Source organism: Purpureocillium lilacinum, assembly GCF_023168085.1.
Source record: "Purpureocillium lilacinum CBS 284.36 DNA, scaffold_6, whole genome shotgun sequence".
Taxonomy (NCBI): Eukaryota; Fungi; Ascomycota; class Sordariomycetes; order Hypocreales; family Ophiocordycipitaceae; genus Purpureocillium; species Purpureocillium lilacinum.
The window spans coordinates 2,606,617-2,630,775 of record NW_027072116.1 but is presented as its reverse complement, the minus strand read 5'-3'; the positions used below and the strand labels follow the sequence as shown (position 1 = coordinate 2,630,775).

The 24,159-nt window shown below is 60.1% G+C and overlaps 10 protein-coding genes across 10 annotated transcripts; 3 read left to right on the top strand and 7 right to left on the bottom strand.

The window, feature by feature from the left end:
- Nucleotides 1-87: 87 nt before the first annotated feature.
- PLICBS_008695 (uncharacterized protein) lies at nt 88-1,240 on the bottom strand (the record flags this gene model as incomplete). Its single annotated transcript, XM_065601438.1, has 3 exons — nt 88-379; nt 451-908; nt 1,178-1,240. The coding sequence occupies 3 exons, from the start codon at nt 1,238-1,240 to the stop codon at nt 88-90; spliced, it is 813 nt and encodes a 270-aa protein (XP_065457510.1).
- Nucleotides 1,241-2,145: 905 nt separating this feature from the next.
- Nucleotides 2,146-5,565, bottom strand: PLICBS_008694 (mediator complex subunit; the record flags this gene model as incomplete). Its single annotated transcript, XM_065601437.1, has 6 exons — nt 2,146-3,212; nt 3,269-3,806; nt 3,865-4,377; nt 4,434-4,496; nt 4,558-4,817; nt 4,875-5,565. 6 exons carry the CDS (start codon nt 5,563-5,565, stop codon nt 2,146-2,148), a joined length of 3,132 nt encoding a protein of 1,043 aa, XP_065457509.1.
- Nucleotides 5,566-6,277: 712 nt separating this feature from the next.
- PLICBS_008693 (uncharacterized protein) lies at nt 6,278-7,401 on the bottom strand (the record flags this gene model as incomplete). The annotated part of the gene is made up of 3 exons (XM_065601436.1): nt 6,278-6,757; nt 6,863-7,239; nt 7,302-7,401. 3 exons carry the CDS (start codon nt 7,399-7,401, stop codon nt 6,278-6,280), a joined length of 957 nt encoding a protein of 318 aa, XP_065457508.1.
- A 463-nt stretch (nt 7,402-7,864) lies between these two features.
- PLICBS_008692 (uncharacterized protein) lies at nt 7,865-9,031 on the bottom strand (the record flags this gene model as incomplete). Its single annotated transcript, XM_018324845.2, has 1 exon — nt 7,865-9,031. The coding sequence occupies one exon, from the start codon at nt 9,029-9,031 to the stop codon at nt 7,865-7,867; it is 1,167 nt and encodes a 388-aa protein (XP_018176239.2).
- Nucleotides 9,032-16,711: 7,680 nt separating this feature from the next.
- Nucleotides 16,712-16,930, top strand: PLICBS_008691 (uncharacterized protein; the record flags this gene model as incomplete). The annotated part of the gene is made up of 1 exon (XM_065601435.1): nt 16,712-16,930. One exon carries the CDS (start codon nt 16,712-16,714, stop codon nt 16,928-16,930), a length of 219 nt encoding a protein of 72 aa, XP_065457507.1.
- A 735-nt stretch (nt 16,931-17,665) lies between these two features.
- Nucleotides 17,666-18,591, bottom strand: PLICBS_008690 (uncharacterized protein; the record flags this gene model as incomplete). Its single annotated transcript, XM_018324848.2, has 2 exons — nt 17,666-18,508; nt 18,568-18,591. The coding sequence occupies 2 exons, from the start codon at nt 18,589-18,591 to the stop codon at nt 17,666-17,668; spliced, it is 867 nt and encodes a 288-aa protein (XP_018176242.1).
- Nucleotides 18,592-19,123: 532 nt separating this feature from the next.
- PLICBS_008689 (uncharacterized protein) lies at nt 19,124-20,116 on the top strand (the record flags this gene model as incomplete). Its single annotated transcript, XM_018324849.2, has 1 exon — nt 19,124-20,116. The coding sequence occupies one exon, from the start codon at nt 19,124-19,126 to the stop codon at nt 20,114-20,116; it is 993 nt and encodes a 330-aa protein (XP_018176243.2).
- Nucleotides 20,117-20,302: 186 nt separating this feature from the next.
- Nucleotides 20,303-20,891, bottom strand: PLICBS_008688 (transcription elongation factor SPT4; the record flags this gene model as incomplete). The annotated part of the gene is made up of 3 exons (XM_018324850.2): nt 20,303-20,336; nt 20,410-20,663; nt 20,808-20,891. 3 exons carry the CDS (start codon nt 20,889-20,891, stop codon nt 20,303-20,305), a joined length of 372 nt encoding a protein of 123 aa, XP_018176244.1.
- A 349-nt stretch (nt 20,892-21,240) lies between these two features.
- Nucleotides 21,241-21,672, top strand: PLICBS_008687 (uncharacterized protein; the record flags this gene model as incomplete). Its single annotated transcript, XM_018324851.1, has 1 exon — nt 21,241-21,672. The coding sequence occupies one exon, from the start codon at nt 21,241-21,243 to the stop codon at nt 21,670-21,672; it is 432 nt and encodes a 143-aa protein (XP_018176245.1).
- A 183-nt stretch (nt 21,673-21,855) lies between these two features.
- Nucleotides 21,856-23,649, bottom strand: PLICBS_008686 (uncharacterized protein; the record flags this gene model as incomplete). Its single annotated transcript, XM_018324852.2, has 7 exons — nt 21,856-21,894; nt 21,954-22,078; nt 22,146-22,507; nt 22,565-22,808; nt 22,865-23,300; nt 23,359-23,439; nt 23,509-23,649. The coding sequence occupies 7 exons, from the start codon at nt 23,647-23,649 to the stop codon at nt 21,856-21,858; spliced, it is 1,428 nt and encodes a 475-aa protein (XP_018176246.1).
- Between the last annotated feature and the right edge of the window lie 510 nt (nt 23,650-24,159).

Sequence of the window (24,159 nt, the reverse complement as noted above, 5' to 3'; positions counted from 1 at the left end):
GCCCCCCACCCTCGAGGCTCACCACCGGGGGCGGGCGGGTTCACCTCGCGGCTGCCCACCGCAAAAAAGGCTCCCGAGAGAGGGCGCTTACTCGGCGCCCTTCTTCTTCTGGCTGGCAGTCGACTTGACGCGCTTGGCCACAGGGCGGTTGATGTGGTGGTCGGGGATCCAGCTCTCGTCGTAGGTCTTGCTGACGCCGGTGGCGGCGGCGGTGGGGGACTCGGGGCCGGAGAGGGCGGCGTCGGCGTCGACCACCTTCTTGGTCTTGCGGGAAGGCTTGGTGCGCTTAGCCTGAGGGAACAGGGCCTCGATCCAGGTCTTGTAGACAAAGTACAGCGTGCCGGCGAAGGCACCCGAGAGGACGAGGTAGAGGAAGATGCTGTGAGCGTTCGCACGGTTAGCATTGCATGCGTCTCAGCCACCATTGATTTAGTTGTGAGCAACACGTACATCTGGGGATCAAAGAAGCTCGTGGGGGCCTCGACAATGGCGGCGGTGCCGTCGTGGGCGGCAATCTGGAACAGGTTGCCCTTGGCGTTGGTGATGACGGCGACGAGAGACAGGCGGACATCCTGGGGCTGCATGTCGAGGGCAAATGAGTAGGGGATGGACTTGGTCTCGCCAGCCTCGACGGGCAGGTTGTACTGGACGGCCGTGAGGTTGCGGACGATGCCCTGGTAGGCGGGGGCGTCGGCGGGGAGCTCCTTGGTGGTGGCCAGGACGCCCGTCATGAAGGCAACGCTGATGGGGCCGTCCTCCTTGTTGGTCACCTCGATGAGTGCCTTGGTCGGGCGGCCGTTGATGAGCCGGACGCCGAGGATATCGGCATCAGGGAACGTCGTCTTGATGTCGGCAGCGAGCTCCGGGGGCGTCGAGTACGTCTTGCCGGCATCGGCATCGGCATCAGCCTGTATGTCGCGTGCGCACACACGGCCCGTCGTCAGCAAAAGGTCTCGTCCCACCTTCCTCAGGTCATCATCGACGGCGAAGGCCACATTCGTAGGCGGCATACACGCAATTGCGAAACGCAATCGGGCACCGCGGGAGAAGAAGGCTCGCGTGGCGAAGGGAGGGCACACGCAGCACGACGCGCAGCGCGAGCGATGCACCCCCGCCAAGACGCGCGCCCGCGGTTGTGTGATGCGGAGAGAAGGCACGCACGCGCAGTTCAACGTACCTGAGCGACGGCGCCCCAGACCTGGACGGCCAGCAGGGCGAGAAGAGACGACGAGAAGAGCATTGTGAAGAACGCTCCGACTCAATTGAGGCGCGGACGAGAGACGACGGGCAGATGGACGGGAGGGGGACCGTTGAGGCGCGGTTGACGATGGCGAAACGGGGTGGGGGGGCGTGGGAGGAGGGAGAGGGAGGAAGTTGTGTGTGCGCGCGAGGCAGCTCGACGTGGAAATGTGAAGGTGGCCTCTCTCTCGCTCTTGCCCCCGTCCGTCTCCAACTTGGCGGGTGGAGTGGAGCAATTGGATTGGATCTCTCTGTCCATCCGCTTGGTCGGGCCTTCCATCCACGTCCATCCACTGCGCGACCCCCTCCATTTCTCCAACCTGCTGTACCTTAGCGCTCCACTGAAGCTCAGTGAGGCCCCCCCCGGGAGCCCTGCAGCGGGTTGGTCCAGGGAGCTTGGGACGGGCGTCTGTGGGCCCGAGCCGGGCAGCCCAGCCCAGCCCAGCCCAGGCCACCTGCAGGCCGGCCCAGCCAAATCCAGGCCCGCGTTCCAGAAGGGACGCGGGACGGGAGCTTTGGTGAGGCATGGACCTGCTGTGCGAGGAAGTGGTTGCATGCCCGGTGGGGGTTTCGTCGCCCCTGGGATTGTCGCTGGCGCCACTGTCGCCGCCCGCCTTGCTGCCCCTGTTCCTCAACTCAGCTTCGCCATTGCGAGCACGCATACACAAACATTCTTCAATCGTGAGACGACCCCGCCCGCTTGGTATACATGTACTCTATAATGTACACATCGCTGCAGCTCCTTCGCCATACAACTACCTATCCAGACAGCCCTCCGCATCGAGCCCGGCGCAGACGAGGGCCGCCTCCCCACGGACATCGCAGCGCGCTCCACGCCGCGGCTCTGGTATCACAAGTGCTATCAAACAACGCTTCCCATAACCCCCGTCCGTCCTGCTTCATGGCCTAGCTCCCGCTCAGGTCCATGCCCTCCCAGCCGTCAAACATGCCCATGCTGGAGTCCAGCCCAAACAGGTCTGCGTCGCCCGTGCTGTCGAGGCCTCCGGCGCTGCCGCCGCCCAGGCCAAGGTCCGACGAGACGCTGCCCATGCCCATGTCCAGGCCGACTCCGTCCACCGCCATTGCGTCGCCCTGAACGCCTGCAGCTGCGGCGGCCATGGCGTCTTCGAGGCCGCCGGCCCCGCCGCTCAGGTCCAGTGGCATGTCCTGTCCCTGGAGCAATGCCTGCGGCTGCGGGAGCACCATGTGCGTCTCTACTCTTCTGTGCAGACGGACGACAATTTCAGCCAAGACGGGGTCCTTTTTCTGCAGCTTGCGGCAGTCCTCCGCCTCTGCCCTGAGTACCTCTCGCAGGGTCAAGGGCCGCTGCACCGGCGGGGGCATGTTGCCGGAGACGTCCAAGATGCTGGCTGCCGGCGGCGGCTCGTTGGTCACGTCTGGGGCGCAAATCATGGCGGCCACCACGTCGTAAACGATGCTCGCGCTCCCGGCCTCGGACTGATGCCGGATCTCGTCCAGCATCACCTGTAGCATCCGCCTGGTGCCGCCAATCCGGCACGATGCCATCAGCTGACGGTGGGTGTAAGACGCTGGCGTCGCGTTGATGCCGTGGTGTAGGCTCCACTGAACGAGCCCCTGGATTGTGTGCTTGACCGCACCCGCAAGTCCGCTGCTCGAACTGCTCGCCCACGAGCTCATCTCGTTGTGGTCTGCGGCTCCCGTCCGCCGCGACAGCGGGAGGCTGTCCTTGAGTGCCCGAAGGAGCGGCTCAATGTCCTGATTCTTAGGGTCCTGCTTCTGATAGGTCCGGAGAGAGTTCTCCAGCGGCTTGGCTATCAGATACTTGACCGAGGACAGCATCGCACCGGCCTCGCTGGATGCCAGGTTTGGAAGGAGGATGAGGTGTAGGATCTTGATGATGGTCTTCTGCCCCTTTTGCTCGACCCACAGCGCATCCGAGAGATACTGGATGGCCGGCACCAGTGAGGGCAGTAAAAATGTATCACCCACGTCTAGATACGGTCAGCTGCATTGCGAGGCTTGCAAAGGGTTGCATGGGGACACCAACATTCTATACCGGACTTGAGCTGCTCGTCATTGATGTAGCCAAAGGTATATGCGACGACGGTGCTCTGGAATATCGACGCCACGAGCAAGTAAAACTCTTGCGGCGGACACGATGACATCAATTCGTCACCGAGACCGCCCGACTCCGTGTCAAAGAGCCCGTGGATCCAACCGTTCATGTGAGCGTTCTCGCGGCCCACCAACTCACCGTTGTCCCGAGCGATGTGGGCTCGCGTCAGAATCTTGGCCACGCCCGATTCGGGAGATGTGATGCCAATGTCCGGTGGCGTCAGGTTGTACCGATAGACAAAGGCCAGAACGAGCAGCATTATGCCCCCAAACTCTTCGTAGATCGGCTGGTATTCCCCTTCCGGGTCGTCATACCTCCACGTGTCCAAGAGCTGGCAGAGCGGTTCGAGGACCGAGGTGATCTTTTCAAAGAGCAGTAGGATGTCGAGGGACTGGGGCTTTTGCGCCAACTCGCTGCACAATACCCGTAAAAACACCGTCTCCTTGGTGTTGCAGAGTTGGCGAATTATCTGCCTGCGCGTTAGCGTCCACGATGCCGTCGTCATCTTGCGAGAGAGGGCAGTGTACCTCAACAAGTGCCTGGCACATGGCACCAACATTGCCGTCCATCTTGTCGAGGTCTCGGACGAGGCCCTGAATCTTTTCCGAGTCCGACAGACAATCCTGGACCAGTTTGTCTTTGGAAAGCTTCTCCAGCGAAGGCTCGTATGACATGGACGTCTCGCCCAAAATTCTCTCAACGTGTTCGCGCTGGACTAGACCATGCAACGCGCACGCAGTACAAAACTCTTCTCTCACGCTCTCCGTATACGGGTTGTTACTCCGCGACTCGTCGAACATAAGCGACGCCGTGGGGAAGACACTCGTATCCACGCGATTCAGCGCCTCTGTGATGCAGAACTCTGACGATGTGGTGGAGAATTGGGGTGAGAATAGCTGGCAGAGGAGCAGCGGCACCTTGTTGACCAGAAACGACTTCAGCACGTGCGCGTCTCTTTGGGCCTCGTTGCGAAAGACGGCATTGGCAAGAACATCAAATGAGGCCAGGATGAGGTCGATGGCGCCGGATTGTGTCTCGCCCTGAGTTTGAGCATTAGAAGAGCTCGCAATGTCACCAAGAATCAGTGGGCAATCACCTGGTATCTATTGTGAATGTACGAGAGCAGCGCATTGTCGTCAATCAGTGGCCGCCCAGCAAGCTAGAGAACACAATGTCAGGATGAATCATCTCGAAGGGGACTTGGGGCGCTGTGGGCTGACCGATGCGTTCAGGTGCACGTATAGGCCGGCCCGCGTATTGGAAATGGGGATGTCGGCCACGACAAAGTCGTCGAGTCCCGCGGCGTTCTCCAGCAACTCGTCCATCGCGGCGTTGGCAGCAGCCTGCTTTTTCTTATCGGCGGGGTCGAACTTGGCAAGCGTCTCGGAGCGAAACATTTCGAGTCTCTCGGCGAAGCCCGGGGCGCCCTCCAGCGTATGAATGAAGCCGGACAGGCTCTGGGAGAGTTCTTTTCGTGATCCTGCAAAGCCATCTTAGCAAAAGCCCTGGCCGTACTAGCCAATTGAAGAGTTTTTACCTTTCGCGAGGGGCTTGCCGATGACGCTGAGAAACTCGGTGCTCTCGATCATACGCAGGAGCAGCGGGACAAAGGCAGCGCGAGAAGTCTCCAGGTCGTCGCGGTGCTGGGGATTCTGAATCTCTCCGAGGACATCGGCCGTGAGGGCGGTCGAGGTAGAGGTGAAGAGGTCCATCCACTTGCAAAGCACCTTGACCAAGACGAGGGCAGCCCTAGGCTCGCGGATGGCGGTGCCGTCGACGACCATCTTGATGACATGGAAGAAGATTAACTCCTCGGACCACGCTGATATTCTCCAACGAAGCGGCTCCTGTGACTTCTGCGACGCCTCATTTCCCTCGGCGTCTGTCTGCTCGGCATTGTGCGCGGGCTTCACGTGCTTGTGCAGCGCCGAGTACTTGTAGAGCGCCAAGAGCAGCGACGGCGCGTCGACGTAGCCCAGCTGGGTGAGGATCTGAATGAACGGGGGGAAGCGCGGGTCGAGGCTGACGTCGTCGGTGGGCTGGGGCCTGAGGAAGAGGTCGGCGACGACGACGGGCGGCAGCGGGTGCTTGGAGTGGATGAGGGGGATAAACTCCTTGAACTTGGGGACGTCGATGCGCTTGAAGATGCACCTGGCGATGAAGTCGGACCAGTACTTGACCGCCTCGCGGAGGGCGCTTTGCGCCTCGGGATTGGCGTTGGCCTCCATCGTGGGGTGCGCTTTGGCGTGTTGATATTCGTTGGTAGTCGGCGACGGGGTGCAATGGGTCGGTCGGCTGCTGTTCAGAGCGGCGACGGCATCGATGAAGGGAGGACGCGGATCGGGTCAATCGCCATCGGGGGAGGAGGCTAGCTGTGTGTGACAGCGGCGCCAGAGAGAAATACTGGTTAACAGATGGTGGCAATTCGATGGGAGGAGGCGTGAGCTTGCTGGCGCGGCGACGGAAGAGGGTTTGGGCGCGTGGCAGCTGGCGGCGCAACGCGGCACGACGCTGGAGAGGTGGGAGGAAGGTTGGGCGTGAAGCCGGTGGTGGAAGGTTGGAAGCTGCGCTAGGTGATGCGCGGTGGTGGGGCGGTTCCCATACTGCATTCAGGTCGCCGTGGGGCGCTGCGGGCAGGATGCGCAGTTGATAAAGCTTGAGCTGCCCCCTTGGCTACAGGGGGGGCCAGTGGACAGCTGTAGGCTCTCCGTCGTCTGACGATTATGAACCGACTCTAATAACCTCCATTGAACATCCATCTGTGTGAATCATGGGCCATGCACAGTAGACGTCAACGGCACAATACCCTCCATTAGACTGGGTTTCATCCAGCAGCGGAAGTACCCATCAAAAGGCGATCCGTGACACATATGTTCAGAGTAAATTGTACATTATACATTAGTCTACATACAACGGGTGTTGCCTCGGATGCTCAAAGCCTCAGACATTCCCCATGACGCCCGGCTCGATGCCCTCGAGGATCTCCCCCAGCTCGGCCCAGGCCTTGTCCGCCAGCCTCTCGCCCTCCTCGCCCCTCATGAGGCCCGGCCAGACCTGCAACCTGCAGTCCGTCATCCACCTGCCGTGCATGTCCTCGCCCGAGCACGCCGCCGCCAGCAGCGTGCGCGACCCCATCTCGGGCTCGCGCCCAAACACGGCGAAGGCGAGCCACACGCCCCAGCTGAGCGGCCAGAAGGACCGCCGGAAGAGCTGCGTCCGGCAGAGGCCCGGGTTCAGCGCGTTGACGATGACGTGGTGGTGGTGCCCCTGCCCCTTGCCCGAACGCGCGTCGGCCGCCGCGGCGAGCTTGCGCATCAGCAACAGCTGCAGCAGCTTGGTGGTGTTGTACCGCTCCAGGAAGTTTTTGTTGAGCTTGAGCGTGTTGAAGATGTGGTCGGCCTTGCGCTCCGGGAAGAAGGCCTTTTGCGTAGGTAGCGTTAGCGAGACTCCAGCGTGGATAGGTGAGTGAGTCCTTGATGATGGGTGACTTGCCATGAACGCTCCGTCCGAAGAGACTATGGTTACGTGCGGCGTCACATTGTGCCTCACCGCCGTCTGCCGCAACAACGGAAACAACAGCACGGTAAGCAGAAACGTCGAGATAATGTTGACCGTCATCATGGTCTCGTGGCCCTCCACAATGGCAAAGTCGTGAACGAGGATGCTCGCGCTGTTGAGCAGCACGTCCAGCCTCCCGAGCTGCGACGACGCCCTGGCCGCAAAGTCCTTGACGCTCTCAAACGAGCCCAGGTCCAGCTGCCATACCTCCACCACGCCGTCTCGCTTCTGCGACGCTTCAATGTCCCGCCGCGCCGCCTCGCCGCGCTCGACGCTGCGGCAGGCGAGGACGACCTTGGCGGCGTTGAGGCGCACAAAGTGTCGCGCCGCCTCGAGGCCGAGACCTGTGCCGTGTCTCACCAGTCAGAAAAGAGTGCGTTGTACCAGAAAATTACAGCAAACTGACCCGAATTGCCGCCTGTGATGATAATGGTTCGGCCGCTGCAGTCCTCGTCCGGGTACGGCAGCGTCGACCACTGGCCCTGCACCCACCCCAGGATCGACATGGTCGCCGCCCGAATACCGTGCGCCCCTGGAACTAAAGGTCCAAGCGAGTTGCAGCCTTTAATTGAATTGGGTAGCGGTTTGGGGCAGTGGACGTTGTGAGTTGGCGTTTCGAGCGGGTGGCGGGTGCAAAGGGGAAAATGACGACGACACAAACGGCTGCTATGGGCCTCGGCAACGTCAATAAAAGCGTAGCACCACAACCGACCACAACCAACTCAACTCAAGGTTTCAACTGCCTCCTCGCACAGCCTGCGCCGAAATATTGATTGCAACGTGCGGCGTGCGACACGCGATGCACAATTTCCGAACCATGTAACCGCACTTTGTTTCTGACATGTTCAATTGCATCATCATTATTGCGAGGAAGAGCGCCGTCGACAGAAAACCAAAAAATGCTAGGCAAGGGTCCAAGCACAGCCCACAGGTATCATATCCATCATCAACACGCGCGCACCCGCGTAACTACTTCTCCAGCGTCGCCATCATCGTCTTCTTCCCCGCCGGCAGCAGCGGCGCGTAGTCTGTCCCCAGGAACCGCCCCTTGAGCCACCACACCAAGAAGCTAAAGATCTTGAACGTCCCCATCTGCCCCGTGCCCTTGCTGCGGCCCAGCGTCACCGCCACCATCTCCTTGGTGTTGACCTGGTACTCGGCCGGCTCGCCGCCGCCGGTGAGGTACGCGGGCAGCGCCTTGATGAGGTGCGTGGCCTGCGTCGTCGCCGTCAGCGCCCGCGACGCCTCCAGGCTGCCCGCGTCGCCCACCACGAAGATATCCGGGAAGCCCTCGGCCTGCAGCCGCGTCGTCTGCTTGATGTAGCCCTTGGCGTCGAGCAGCTTCGCGGGCATGAAGGACGTGTTGGGCGTCACGCCTGTCGTCGGGACGTAGGCGTCGGTCGTGAAGGCCTTGGTCTTGCCGTCGGCGCCGCGCAGCTCCAGGACCGTCTTGTCGCCCGACTTGGTGGCGCTCGCGACGGTCGTGTTGGCCATGATCTTGACGCCCATCTTCTCCAGCTCGTGCTTGGTCTGCTTCCGCACGCTGTCCAGCACCGGCGGCGACAGCGGCAGCTCCCCCGAGTAGATGAAGTACACGTCCTTGCTGCGGTTCTTTGCGTACTCGAAGCCCAGCTCGCCGGCCGTCTCCGCGCCGGTCAGGCCCCCGCCAGCCACGACGATCGTCTTGGCCCGTTCAATGTCCCTCTGCAGGCTGTGCAGTCTCTCGGCCGTCTTGGCCGTCGTGTCGAGCACCTTCCAGGGCATGTCGTCCTTGGCCGACGCGCCCGTGGCGACGATGAGCGTGTCGTACGAGACGGTGCGGTTGTCGGCACCGTCGTTGAGGGACACGGTGACGGCGCGCGCCTCCGGGTCGAGGGCCGCGGCGCTGCCGAGGACGAACTCGAACCGGTCGGAGGGGTACTCGCGGAAGACGGGCTCGTACGGGAACATGACCTTGTCGTCGGGCAGCTGGCCGGGGACGACGACGCGCGGCATGGCGATGGGCCAGTGGAAGTGCGTGTTGGGCGCGACGACGACCATGCGCAGGTCCTTGCGGGTGAGGACGACGGTGCGCATGAGCTGGCGGATGATGGGCGCGGCGGCGAGGCCGGCACCGAGGACGACGATGGTCTTCATAGCTGCGGTATGTTTTCGGTGTGTTGCGGCTGGATCTCACTCACTACATCAGGCGAGTTGCCGGGAAAGATTCATAGCGATTCGAGTCGGTGCCGGCTCTGATATATGAAACACCGCCACACATGAAGTCTCGTGGAGCCATCTCTCTAGCTTCGAGGCCAGCAAAATTCGCAACATGAACGGCAGGGATTAATAATTACCATCTCGTCTTGTTAAGCAAATCATCTATTGAACGCATTCTCCCGCGCGGTAGCATCCCCACAACGCCATCCACCACGTCCGTACTATCTCCAACGGCGGCAGACTTCTTGGTGGCCTAGCAAGAGGGCACCTCAAACATGCTTGCCGAAAAGCGGGCAGCGAAATAAACTAATGGCATGAGTCGGGAAAGCTAGCGGCATGGAGCATGGCGCCCCCCTTGCCGACAGCTGATGTACTACGTAGTAGTATTGCCGAGGACTCGTACGTTGTGAGAAGATACCATGGCAGGGCCTCGCGTGCCCGGCCGCCACCCGCCCAGTCAGTCTCATGCAGCCGCGCGGGAGCCGGGACGCCGGGGGGGACGGAGTTTGCGGAGGGGCTCCACTCGGCCCTCCGCCGGGGCTGCCCGGGACCAATCAGGTGGCTTAGCGCCGGCTTCCCGCTCCGCGCGCGCGAGCTTGAACGATTTGGGGGCCGTTCTCGCGTGTAAGTCGATCACAAAAGGGGGGGCAGGGGGAAAGCCTCGAAGCAGCAGCCACCACCACCGTCTCTTCTTTGTAATCGGAAGATTTGGGGCTTCGGGACCGTCTTTGTGTCCGTCGTGCCTTGCGGGCGAGACCGCCGTTTGGAGCAATTTCTTTGGAATCAGATCATTACTAGACGCGACGGCAGATAGTGTGGGCAAGCGAGCGACATGGCCTCGAACCGTCGCATCATCCCATGCGTCCGCTGGCTCATATTGCCGAACAGCAGAGGGGGGCAATTGCGATGGTGAGGCTCTACTTTCAGAAGCAGCGGAAGGCTGGTCCTTGCCAAAGGCCCATGTTGTTTTGACTGTGGCTTGAGACGCATTTCACTTTGTCCTGGTGCTGGGACGATTCATGTTGGTCGAGGATTAGTTTTCGAGGCCTCCTCGGGAAGACGAGTCTTCTGCTGTCCTCGAGGATTGCAGTCGTAGTCACTTCTTCAGTCCAATTCGGTACGATATTGTCTCGAGTGATTCTGGGATTCATTGCAAAGGAATGCAGACCCCTCATCTTGAATATGCGTGAGGCCACCGATCTTAGCCTGACATTGGAAGCAACTCTAGTGAATCACCTCAATTTTCTTTGAATATATATACCCGACCCTCTCCAGGATCTTCCTCTCTCCTCCCTCCATACCTCACTGCAATTATATATCATGTGCCCTTTAGCACACAATACCGCCGTACCGGAACCTACCCTACCTGAGGGCACCAGCCACCAGACAGCCGCTCCTCTACGAGTACGCCGACGCTGTCGCCATCCAGTTTCTTTACAAGCTCACCGTGAGGTCCGCCGCCGCGCCCAAATCGCGGCAGAGGCGAACCTCGACTTCACAATTTCCAATCTCCAGCCGCCCATCTGATTGACGGGCAGCAGCCGAGGCCCCCACTTCAACTCAGGCGCCAACCATGCTCTCTGTCTCTACATACTCTGCTCTACCGAGCCGATGCTGGAGCGCGATACCGTAAGCGACAAGTGAGAGGGCAGCCACCACCCGCCCAATCGTAGGACGGCCCTTTGTCGGCATGAAATCACCAGGACCGAGGAGCAATGCCGTCGATACGTATGCAGCATCGAGCAGAAGGACAGTAGTTCCGCGCGGCACACCGCCAGATCGTACACTCTTAGCACCACGCCGTCTCGCAGAGATGACTTCTCTGGACCTCGTTCGCACCGGCGGCGCCGCCGACAGATCCTGGTCGCGTAGTGACACCACTCGCACCCCCGCGACTCGCACCTCTCGGCCGACATTACCAGTCTATCATCAGTCTCGAGAAACTTTGCAGCTTCCTACTTTCCAAGGGAAAGTGAGAATACTCGGCATCTATATACACGCCGAGAGCTTCACAACCTCGCCGGCGACAATACCCGATGAGCCGCAAAAATGGTCCAGCACCAGACAACGTCGGCCCCTCAATCGCAGGGCTTCCTATATGCGTCCCACGCCCAGCCCCGGCCATCGATTCCTCCCGACGACCAGACACAAGGACTGACGTCTTCACATTCTCCCAAGTCGTTAGAGAGAATCCCATATCGTAACCAATCCCACAAACCGTCGGCTTCCTCACCTTGGCGAACCGCTTGAGCGCGCACCACGTCCGCCGTCGGGTAACCACTCCGCCTCTGCGAGTACCGTGACACTGACGGTGCGAGCATGATGTGAACCCAACACCAACGGCCCCAGTCACGCCGCTACGGCTTTGGCACACAGAGGACCGGCGGGGAACAGGGCCAGGGCGGGGCGAGACCTACAGTGCTTACATCTACGAGCGTCGTCCTGTTCAGACCCCCAGGAAGTGTTGCCCGCTCGCGGTACATGCATGCACCTACACCGGCCCGACACAATCGCTCCAGTACGTTGAGGACAGGCCAGATAGTTGGGATACCAGGAGCGGTAACGGCGGCAGAGGACAGTCTTGGCCGAGACGTTGCGCACCTCCCTACCTCCGGTTGTCGGCATGATATTCATACCAGTGGGATGAGTCGCGGGTGCTGTACTTGGTTGTGGACGACTGGCGACCGTCTCTTCGCCTCTCACCCTTGCGAGCCTGACACCAGCCTTCTTGTCGTGCAAATGTATGTGAAAGTACCTACATCATCACGCTGTGCATATACACGACCATTAGCCGTGACCCCGAGGACCAAGGCAATGTCTACGCGACCCCGAAGGCCAGGAGGTTACAGCCACAAACACACAGAGCGCCAAGTACGAACAAAACACCTTTATGGACATCTATGGACATCATACGCAGCTCTCGCGGCGCTTCGCCCACAAGGGTCAGCCTCAGCCCTTCGCCAACTATCACGAACACACGCTCCAGTGTCTTGACATTGTAGCATCCAGGAGAGCCCGAATGGATAACATCGCTTTGTCTTTGTCTTGTTCGACCGTCCGATGGCGCTTCGATGATAATACGGGGAGGACAAGGGTTCGAAACGCGTCGGCCGAGTTGAGGGAAGCAGGATCGGGACGAGCTTTGTTGTCGTTTGGATAATCGATGCGCCGGTCGCGTCGTGCACTGGTTGGCATACGTAGCCAACAATCGCAAAGTTACAGGCAGAACCCTCTTCAGTGACTCGCTTCGTCTGAATGCTCAAAGGGACAGTATGCGCTGTCGTCGGGAGGTTGCAAGGTGGCCGGCGCGGCCAGGCATCCGTAAACGTCGGCGCTCGTGCATGATCTCATCGCGATACGACATGGCAGCTCTACCCATCACACCACGGGGGCGTCCATGCAGCCCCTTGACGCGGGTGGCTGCAGCCTTGAGCATTGTCGGGTCTGCAGCGCCATGACGTCGGGTGAACCGTGTCCTCGAGATTGTGGACACACATAGAGGCATGATATCACCAGCGTTCTATCGCTTCGCCGCTAGCAGAGTCGCTCATATCGGCCAGGCATTCCATAATCTGCCTGCACAGCCAGAGTCAGACAAGATGGTGGACTCGGGCCATGGGCGCATCTGCTGCAGGCCATCATCACCATCCACAATATCTGCCGCCGACGTAATTGGACCTCAATCGACGATGCCCCGAGAAAGCAAACGGAGCACCTGGATCGACAGCGATACCAGCTCTTGAGGACTTTGAGATAATAGACAAGTCGTATTGTCAGATTCTTCTAGTGAATAGTGGTCGATGAGGCGGGAGGGCGAGGCAACCAGCCGCAGGGGACCTGGAATCGAGATGCCGGGTCTAGCGCGCCGCCCAGTTCCACGACGGACGTCATGAGAAGCCCTGCGCTTCCAGACGAAAGTTTCCCCGAACCAGCGTCATTCTGATGCTCGAGAGTATGCAGCAATGGAGGGCTTGAATCCGTTGCCAAGAAGGATTCACACGAGTAAGCAATAAGAATTCATCAATCAAAACGGATTGCGAAGCGTTTCGCAGCGAGGAACATGGGGCAACGGTGGCGAGCAAAATTGCATCATACGCTTGCTTTGTTCCCAGACTCCATCCGGTTCATGTTATGCTGAAAGATTAGGACACAGAGGGAGAAGATGGGCACGAGTGCTCTGGTCAATCTCGTCTTCGTGGCCTGCATCTGTTACGACGAACAGAACAGTGGCAGATGTAAGAGGCGCTCACAGAACTGCTGGAGGCGATGCAGATCCCGGCAGGCGAGGTGGAACCCCTACACTTGACACCTGCGCTCCGAGGGTTGGATGCCTGGCTGCCTGGCAGGTGCACAGTTGGCGTGCGGGTTGAAGGGACTCGGGTCCGATCCTCAGAGTTACGGCCAGGACAGAAGATCGAGCCAGGTTCTGGTGCCTGTGGGTGTGGAACAACAGAACCGGCGACGGTGAGGGTTCGTTCACCGAGGCGAAGAGTTGCATTCTCGCCGTCCAGTCCAGTTCCGTGACCTCTGCGATCTGCATGGATGCGGCGGCCGAGTGGCAAGTGCTCCATAGTGAGAGGTTGCAAAGTGCACAAAGACTGGGCCGCCATGAGATGTCAGGGATGGAGCAGCTCTGACGCAGGTCCTGCGAGGCAGACGCCATTTCGTCAGGGTCACTACCATGGATGCGTGGCTCGTCCAGGGGAGGGGGGAGCAACGGCAGTGACAACCATCATCAACCGTCACCGGGATGTGGATGTAGGAGGCGGCGGCGAACGTGAGGGCCCGCGGCCGGCGCACCGTTTGCGCGACTCCAGAGCTCGACGACGACTTGTCGACGACGTTGGCCGAAGGTCGGGACGGATGCGCGCGTGTGACGGAGGCGGCGGCGAAAACGCCAGCCGGGTTGGGACAGGTCCGTTTCGGACGTGACATCACCGACCACCCATGCTGCAGTTAGCGGGTGGCGTCGGTGACCTCACTGAGGGGCCGCCGCCAATTGTCCCCCACAAGTTGCGACACCACAGGGCATCCTTTGTGTGGTGCTGCCGTCCACACCGTCCACACACAACCTGGAGCGCTGACCTCACCCACCGTTTCGCCGTTTTCGAGCGACGTAATCGCCTCCGCCGCTCCAGCGTTTTGACTCGGCCGGGTCGCATTGCGAGGGCCGATGCAGGCAGGGCAGGGCAATTGATGGTGAGTGGCCGACGACGCGCGCAAGCGTCTGGCCGGCGACTCGAGCCGCGGGCGTGCCTGCGCCCGTGTCCGCACCGGTCGCACAATCAATACTGGGTCTTGCACCGCTGTCCGTCTGCGTGTGCCTCGCACCAGATTGTTCGTGCCGACAGGTTGCAACGGCCGCGGTTCGAGTCTTTGGCGCAATCAACTTCTCGTGAGACCAACCGGGGGCCACGGCACCCTTTTAACGTGCAGACGGGCCCCAACGGCTCCTGCATGGCAAAGTCAACGGAGGGATCGAGAATTGAGCTCGCGATCATGGCAAAAGGGGGAGGAATGGCATTCTGCGCGACCCGGGCCACGCCAGGGGGAGGGTCCGCCTGAAGCAGCCGCGCCGCCAACTTCCGCGCGTGAGCCGGTGCGCCCCAGCAGTGTCCAATCGCTCCGTGGCCGCCAACAGAGCCAACTTGACCAAGATGCGAACCAAGCTCCACCAACGACGCTGTCGTGCCCGGCTTTCGCGCGCCAATGCAGCCCGGGCGGGCCTGCGTGCGCTTTGTTGAGTCGGTCTCACCCTCTCTCTCCCTCAGCCAGGAGCGTGGGAGCTTCAAATTGATGCGAGGAAAAGCCCGCAATCCGCTGGCGCTCCACCTGACCAATGACCTCATAATGGGAGGGAACTCGGGAGTCGGTTGCCCTGAGCTGAGGCTCGGCCGTCGCGGGACCTGGCTGAGTACGAGCTGTTACAAGCCTCCGGTCGCACCGTGGCGGTCTACTTTGTCCAGGGACGGTCTCGACCATCGACAGAGTCCGGGGATGCCGCAAAGGCGTCGCGAGGGACGACTGCTGACCTATGACATGGTACGCGTCTTGCCGCGTCGTCGAGGGTGGTCCGACATGTGCATGTCTGCCTCCCAGTAAGCCCGGCAACCCGGGCAGCCGGGCTCTCACGTCAAGCAGGGCTTGGAGTCTGTCGGATGAAACAGCTTGGCTGCAAGCAGGTTGCTCGTTAGCAGATGGCAGGCAAGTAGCCATCATCAGCGTGGATAAATTCTGGAGCCATGACATCGCACATGACTTCAGGATCAGCAGGGTCTTTGGACGTCTTCGAGGTGGGTTGATGCGGCTCCAGTATTGGCCCGTCGCTCTCGAAGCTCGGATAGCTGCGCTGCACGTCTCTGGGGAGGGAGTGACGACGACCACGCTGTCGAGGGTTCGAGTGGGTTGCGCTTGTGGGTGGTGGATGGCCCCCAGATACTGCTCAGGGCCAAGCACACCCAAGCATTTCCCAAGCGTCCGCCGTCCAAGGTGATGCTATGCGGTGCGGTGCGGGTGGCGAGGACCCTGAGCTCATCGACAGCCGTGTGTGGGTGGAGCGCGAGGCACACCCCCAGCGGGGACCAGATGCCAGCCCCCGGTCCGGTTACGCCATTCATGCGCCGTCGACGAACCTGGGCAATGTCGCTGACGATCAAGAGCCGGACACCCTCTTGGTGCATGTCGACGGCGGGCAAAACGGCGTCGGGTTGGCGAGGGCTCGTCGTTGCGAGAGGGGGTGAGGAAAGGATGGAAGAGGGGGGAGACAAGATGGAATTGCGTGGAAGGATCAAGGGCGGGAGCTGTTGAGGAACCCCGTGCCTGCCCGAGACGGGGTGAAGGACAGCCGGCGGCCACTGCCAGTCCCCGGGATCACGACGCGCGCCCGCGCAGGCGGCCATTGAGCGCAACCCCGAATTGATGAAGCGGGTGGGCCGGCAGAGAAGCGTCATTAAGCAGGTCCCAAGTAAAGTGTTTTGACTGTGGAATAATGGGCGCCACAGCAGGTGACGTCCAGGTGCCCTGCGGGTGGCGTCCATTGTCATGAGCTCTTCAGTTAGGTTCCAGGTTCCATCCAGCTCGCCCACAACGTACACGGGGAACGCCCCCAGTTCCAGTGACGGAGGGCCCCAAGATCCCCCAGCGTCACAGCTGGAGCCCTGGAGCAAGCCCCCTCACAGCCCGGTACCTACACTGGAGGTGGATTGCTGCAGCAGGGTGGAGGGGCCCTGGGGCCCTCCACACCTCCCTCAGCAGCGCGATGCCCACCAGCGGCGCCACTGGGGACAGGGTTGGATCATCTCCACTGAGGACGGGCGGGCGTCTGGCACTCCCCCCAAATCCCTCCTCCCCCCCCCAGCCGGACGCCAACGCCATCGAGCTCTGGTTATAAAGACCCTGAGATCCGCTCCCGTCTCGACATCCCTCCCGTATTCTTACTTTAACCTCAAGCTAAGCTACATCTATTATATCCAAGCCAAGTCTTGCCGCCCCGAGTCTTCTATCCTCTATCAGCCGTACGAGTGCATATATTCTCTTGAGCCGCAAGACTTGCCCACCAACGTCCACATCACTCACAAACAAAACTACAACCAACACACACACAGACACATCGCCATCATGCCCGGCCAAACAGACTCTTACACCATCTCCATCCCCGTCTCCCCCCCGCCGCCGCAAAGCATCTCGACCTACTCGCGCTTCATGCACGACCACACCAAGCGCCAGATGGAGTCCTTTGGCGCCATCGCCCCCGCGGGCGGCAGCCGGGGCAGCACCAGCAGCAGTTCCGTCAGCAGCTCGCTGACCAACGGCGTCGGACACTCTGAATACCACTGATTCGGCTCGACGGGGTCTTGTGTCGGACGACGAAGGCCTCGGTCACGCATGACGTGCCCCCCTACCGCCGACCACAGGGCTGGCGCAGCCCGTCAGCCTCACGACGCTGCAACCCGAGTGTGGCGAGGTCGCGTGGTCTGATTGCCAGTCGGCCACGATGACGTCGCCTTTGACGAAGCAAGGCAAATACGGGCGTTCACATTTTTTTTTTTCCATGACGAGAGCGAAATGCGAGACGCAAGCAACGAGCAATGCATTTCTTTGTAACAACTTGACTACGGCACTCTTCATTGAGTCGCTGCAACATTGGTCTTCTTCTTTTTTTGGGGGGGGGCGTCTTGCCTAATAACACTGCAAGACATGGCGCAACGGAAAATCCAGGGACACTGGTTATGTGTCGACAGGCTTGGCACATACGGGGAGCACATAACATGGGACGGAGTTTTGCGTCTTGGAACGACGCCTTGGCACGGCAAAAGCCACTTAGCGATGAATTATACACGATGTTACAAACAACTTGCATTCCCTCCACGTAGTGACTTGGCCGTAGCGGAGCCAACAAGCGCCCCCTCTCAAAGCCGTCTCTGTTCGTTGGCGGTCAAGATGATTAGACATGGAATGATCTACTGAAAAGTCGTCTCAGACGCTTAAGTGACATTATGATCGTGATTAATCATTTGACCGCGATTATTCTAGTACACGTTCAATGACACCATACTCAACTCCCACACCCGCTCATACGAGCGACGTCTTCTTCTTCTTAATTCCCAGCAGCGCCGAGTGATCTTTCTTCCTCTTCACCACTCTCTTGAAAGATGGAGGCGGCCCCGCCGGCGGAGGCATTGAACTTGGCGGCGGCGGGGGAGGCATGGCGTCATCCGACGTTGGTGTTGTTGAGTCTTGCTTTGGCTCCTCCTCTTCGACAACCTCGATGTCATTCGGCGCCCCCTTGGCCGCCGCGAACGCTCTCTTGGCCGCCTCCTCGTCTTCCTTTTCTTGCCGTGCCCGCTCCTCGTCTTCCGTCCGGACGATGGCGTCCGCAAAGTCGACGCCGTCCTTTTCTGACCGGTTTATTCTGGCGTTTCTTTGTCGTATCTCGTCGAGGGCATCCGCGGCGGCCATCTCGCGCCGTGCGTCCGCGTTCTTGGCCTCGAGGTCCGCCATGGCGTTCTTCTCCTCCTCGCCCGCCGCCTCCGCCTCTTCCCGCTCCAGGCGGTCTAGCCTCTGCTCCATCGTCTCCTCCTCCGTCTCCCGATTCCTCCACGGCTCCATATTGCGCACAGCGCCCTTGACCATGGCGTAGTCGTTGTTCTTGGGGTCGGTTCGGAAGGTGATCTCGGCGCTGCAGCGGGTGCACTTGATGTGGAAGAAGAATATTTGGATGTTGAGGTACTTTTCCTCCTGGTTCGTCTCCTTCCTCGAGTTGAACTTGCGGCCCTTGTAGATGAACTCTCCGCACGTCATGCAGCGCATCGAGAAGGGCGCCATCAGGCGGACGGTCTGGATGCGCGGGCCGCTCGTCTTCGGGCCGCGGCGGCGCGAAATGTCTCGCGGATCAAAGTCCGGAGGGTAGTATTTCTGCTCAGGGGTTAGCTGCTGCGCGATTCGCGGCGTGGCAAGGTAGAGTGCGAACATACCTGAAGGACCTTGCGCTCAGACATGGTGGGCTAAGCTGGTCGCGTAAGCCGGGCGGTTCGGTATCTACGTCGGCTATCTGATTCCTTATGTCGCCTGAAGACACAAGCTGACGATATGTGCTGCCGTGGGCCTTGCGATGGCCAGGCCAGGGACGTTTGCAAAGGTTGAGTGAGGATGAGTTGGTTGATGGAGGAGAAGTCGATGCGGCGGCGACATGAGGCTCCAGGCGGTGGGGCGGGCGTCAAATGGCCGGGCATGGCAGGCACCGGCCAGATTAGATAAGCCCCACTAAAATCTGCAAGGCTATGGGCGCCGTCAACCAACTTCAACCTCGAATCCCGCTTCTCGAAACTACTTTACCACTCTCCCATTCCCGCCATCTCCCAGTGTCGCAAGTTGACTTCTCCTTGAGAGCTGTGCTCGCTCATCAGTGCATCCTGATATCGAACGCGTCCAGGCTCTCGGTCACCGACTTATCCAACCTGCGCCACCGCGGCACACCTTCCCTCGAACAGTCGACTACGCTTGCGCCGCGCCCGCGCGCATCCCGCCAACATGCCGAAAGCCGAGGTGGGATCGACTAAGCACCTGTCCAACAAGCTCAAGAGCAAGGGACTTCAGCGGCTGCGATGGTACTGCCAGGTGTGCGAGAAGCAGTGCCGCGATGCCAACGGCTTCAAGATGCACACGCAGTCTGAGAGCCACGTGCGGCAGATGCTCGTCGTCGGCGAGGACCCCAAGAAGTTCATCAACGAGTACAGCAACCAGTTCCTGCGCGACTTCCTGCAGCTCCTCAAGACGGGCCACGGCGAGAAGCAGGTCCAGATCAACCAGTTCTACCAGGAGTACATCGCCAACAAGGAGCACATCCACATGAACGCCACCAAGTGGCCGTCCCTGACTGAGTTTGCCAAGCACCTCGGCCGCGAGAGCATCTGTCGCGTGGAGGAGAACGAAAAGGGCATCTTCATATCCTGGATAGACAACTCGCCCGAGGCGCTGCGGCGTCAGGAAGCGCTGCGCAAGAAGGAGGCGCAGGACCAGGGCGACGAGCAGCTCGAGCAGCGCATCCTCAAGGAGCAGATCCGGCGCGCGCAGGCGCTCGCCGCGCAAAAGCAGAACAATCAAGAAGAGGACGAGGAAGCCCGAAACTTGAAACGGAAAGATGGCGAGAAAATCACATTGTCGTTTGGTTCGAAACCCAAGACGGAGGCGTCGGAGGCGAAACCCGCAGAGTCAACACCCGAGCAAGGAGCATCTAGCGAAGCCGCTCAGAGTGGCGAGCCCGACAAGGCAGCGGCCAAGTCCGCCGGATTCGGAGGGCTGTCCATGAAGATGGGCGGCAAGCCTCAAGTCAAAAACGTCTTTGCGCAGGCCAAAAAGAAGAACGCACTCGCGGCAGCAGGGCCAAAGAAGGAGAGCAAACCCGAGGAGCCGAAGAAGATGAGTGAAGTAGAGCGGATCATGAGGCAAGAAATGGAAAGGAAACGGTCACGAGAGTCGGCTGGGTTCAGCATGCCCTCAGGCAAGAAGCATCGAAGCAGCTGAGGGCACTTACGGAGCATATCGGCGTTTGGAGACGGTTTATGATTCCCTGAATAATGTAGATACCACCATAATGACTACCTCGCCATGAGCTGCGCCTGAATCCTCCAAATGCCCCTGCTTTTCTAGCAACGCCCTGTTCGCCAGCGCCTAAATCATTGTAATGCCATGTCGTGCGAGTAGCGATCGTTATGAGTCCGCCTCCGTCTCGGTGCCATCTCTCCTGCACAAAGAGTTAGAGAAGGGAAGTTGCCAAGTGAAGAGGGGAACCAGAATGACGGTGATTTCCCACGTACGGTATGTACTGGATCCGGTACTCGTCCTCGAGCGTCTGCCGGATCTCGTCGGGCAGCTGGCCCGAGACCTTGATGGCGTACACGCCGCCGACGTAGCCGTCGAGGCGCTGCCACTTTGCGACCCACGAGCGGGCCGGGTTGGCGAGCGTGATGAGGCCCTCGAAGACCTGCGACGTGCAGCTCTCGATCTGGTCCTGCGAGCCGGCGAGGTGCAGGAACTCTTCGCAGTTGGGGCATCCCTCGTCGCGGAAGCGCTAAACGATCGCATGTCAGCATGTGTTGCATCTGCACGCGCGCGCGTCACGCCATCAAGGCGCAAAGGCTCCTAAGCGGAGCAACGGGATAGACGCGGCCGAAGCAGGGGAGGGTGAGGTGAGGCGAGGCGAGGCGAGGCGTACGCTGTAGGTCATGACGATGGAACAGACCATGCAGGCGCGCAGGTAGCGCTGCTGGCCAGGGGCCGCAAAGTTGGAAGTCGACATGATAGCGTTGCTGCAACACAAGCGCTGAGGGTGTATTTTGCGCCGTCAAGTTGCAGAGGAGTGTCGGGGGTTTGGTCGTGGAGAGCGCCGCAAGAGGAGGTTGATGTTGATCCTGGTCGCGATCGCAGAGCAGGCGGGGTGTTGGAGTTGGTTGATGCGGCGGTAGTTTGGCGTATGCACGTAAGCAAAATATTTCACTAACGCATCTTGGCTCCAACACAGTCAAGCTTCACCAAGCAAACCTATTAAGCACTTCACAGTTTCGTGAGCAAACAACACTATTTTAACGTTCTACACATAAAACATTACGCTTTTGCAAACAAACAAAAAAAAAGTCAACGGGGGGAAAATGAGCTCCTCGCAGGGGGGTCCGACGCAAAGCCAACGCGCGCCAAAAGCGCACCTGGAAACATCCCACGAAATCCTCACCTGCACCATCAAGTCGCCGCAGTTCTCATACGCCCACCTGGAGCTCAGCACAAACGGCCCCGAGCCCGCGCAGCTCGACGACCTGCAGGTCAAGTCGTACTGCACCGCGGCGCTGCGGCAGTTCCTGGGCCTCACCGGGGAGGCCATCTCGCTCGACATCCTCAAGGTGGACGGCGCGGACTGCTGGCTGCGGGTGCCGAGACAGGACCTCGGCTCCTTCGCAGCGGCCATCACGGCGTGGAAGGGCGCCAGCGATGGCGGCGTGCACAGCGTATTGCGCATCAAGCAGTGCTCAGACTGGCTGGGCGCCATGGTGGGCTCGGACGGGCAGGACGCGCTCTGGGACAGCTGAGGAGCCAGCGGGCCGACGACATTCGTCAGAGATGAGACTTTGCATGAGTCTTTGATCTACCCGGGTATCTATGTGCTGGTTACTTTCTACCCGCCCCAACCCACGATCCAAGCCATATATTCCAGGACGCCGGGTCGATGCGTTGCCGATACTTGAAGCCAATCCGCCGCCGCTTCCCACGTCTTACATCAGAGACGACATGAGCGAGTTCTGGGCATAAGCCTGGCAGCGCGTTAGAGAAAGGCATGCTCGAAGCAACAGCAAGAGGGGGCCAAGCTTACCATGGGCTTGATGTCCGGGTGTGGCACGGCGTCAAACTGCTCATATCTGAGCTTGTAGTCGGGGCCGATATTGATGTAAGCACCCCGGTTCTCCGTCGAGTCGCAGTACTTGGGCGCCGAGAAGACTAACGAGGCGGCCACATTAGATCCACGCATGGATAGAGTTAGAGCAAAAGAGCGGAATCGACTTACCCGTGATGCAACGTCCATCGTGCTGCACTTCATAACCGTCCATGCGCACCTCGTGACTCCGAATGACCGCCTCGAGGCCGTTCTTCTCGCAGAAGCGCTTGGTAATGTCCGGACCGAACTGCATGCCCACGCCTCGCTTGCTCGGGCCGCGGCCGTTCTCCTCCTGCGGGTCCGTCCACAGCATCTCCATCATGAGGCCTGCCTGGCCGGGCTGGCGCTGGTTGTGTCGGTCCAGCTTGCGAATGTCATCGAGCGTGACGTTGTCGTCCGAGAACAAGCCGCCGTGCAGGACCAGGTACTTTTCGCCGACGAGGGTAGCCAGGGGCAGAGCAGAGAAGCTCTCCGAGAACAACTTGAACACTCTGTACATGCACAAGTCAGTTGTCTATCAGCCCAGATCTGAGGGACTTTGCACCAACCTCTCGTTGTACTTGGCCTTGCACTCTCCCTCGAAGCCATACACGCGGTTCATGTCGTCCGTCTCGTGGTTACCGCGGTTCAGGAAGAAGCCCTTGGGCCGCAGCCACTTGTAGGCGTACAGCAAGAGGGCAATCTCGGTCGACCAGGATCCCCGGTCGACAAAGTCACCATTGAACAGGTACCAGTGCTTCTCGTTGGGCGAGCCGTTGCGACGGAAGAGCTCCATGAGATCAAAGTATTGACCTGCATGGGAGGTCAGCCAGAGCAAAAGGGTCATGAAGACTTTGGAGAGCACTTACCATGTGTATCGCCACAGACGGTGAGCTCGACATCGTCTGGAATCTCCATCTCCACCATGGTCGCCTCCTGGTAGACGATTTCCTTGACGGCAAGGATGATTTGGTAGACGTATTTGCGATGGATCTTCTTGCCCGTCTTGAAGCGCTCAATCATGTCGTCGATGAACTCTTGAGTCATCTCCTTCTCCAGGCGAACGCCATCGTAGTCGGCATCAACAGCCATCGAGTCGAGGTCGAGGCCCTCGGCCGCTGAAGGCTCATCGCCAACCTCGATGGCGGCGAAGAAGGCGAGCTGGCGCACAATCTTCTTGCACTCCTCCAGCTTGAGCCTAGCATCCTTATTGTTCGGATCTAACCGGACGCATTCCTTAAAATCATCGATTGCCTCCTTGGGTCGGAGGATGGCGGTTCGGGCGAGGCCTCGGCGATAGTAAGCCTGCGTGCAGCGAGGTTAGCTACAGAAGCAGTGGAGGGTGAGGATGGGGAGCACCAACCTTGACCAGCTTCGGATTCAACTCGAGGGCCTTGTCGGCGTCGGCAATGGCGTAACCATAGGCCTCGGTCTTGATGTATGCCTGATCGGTTGCGGAACATGCAGGTCAGTCACACGAGCAAACGAGGGCGGGGGACACTCGGCGACGCACTTGGGCTCGGTTCGTGAAGAAGGTTGGCTCCTTGTCGTTCAGCGCAATGGCCTTGGAATAGTATGTGACGGCCCCAGGGTAGTCGCCGGCGGCGAACTCCTTGTTGCCCTTGTTCTTGAGGTCGACGGCTTCTTGCGACATGGTGGCGGCGCTCGCAGTGGCGGGAGGCTCGAGGGCGAGGCGCGGGATGGTCGCGGGGGTGAAGATGCTGAATCGCAAGAAAACAGGCTCGGCTCACGGAAGGAGAAAGGAATACAGTCCCCAATGCGACGTCGCAGCGGGCGCCGGCAACGGATGGGGCTGAGGATCGAGGAAACAAACTCTAGATGCGCGCGGGTCTAAGTCGGCGAACGTGACGGGAAGACTTTTGGAACCGGAGCGGCGGGGGGGTTTTCCTGGAGATACGGGCAGTTGGATCGGGGCGAGGCCCACTGGAGCTGCCGCCTTGTCAGCGGGGGGCCATGTGCTCGAGTGCCCTGGATGCCTGGCGGGCCACTGCTATAGGGCGTGGATGGTGCTAGAAGCCTGAACAGGCTCCGCAGGGCGTGAGCGCCTTTGTTTGGTGGTGCTCCACTGATTGATTAACTCGAGCACAGAGAGCCCGGCGCCGAAAGCCGAGACTCGTTTACTTGCATATCTATCGGCACGGCC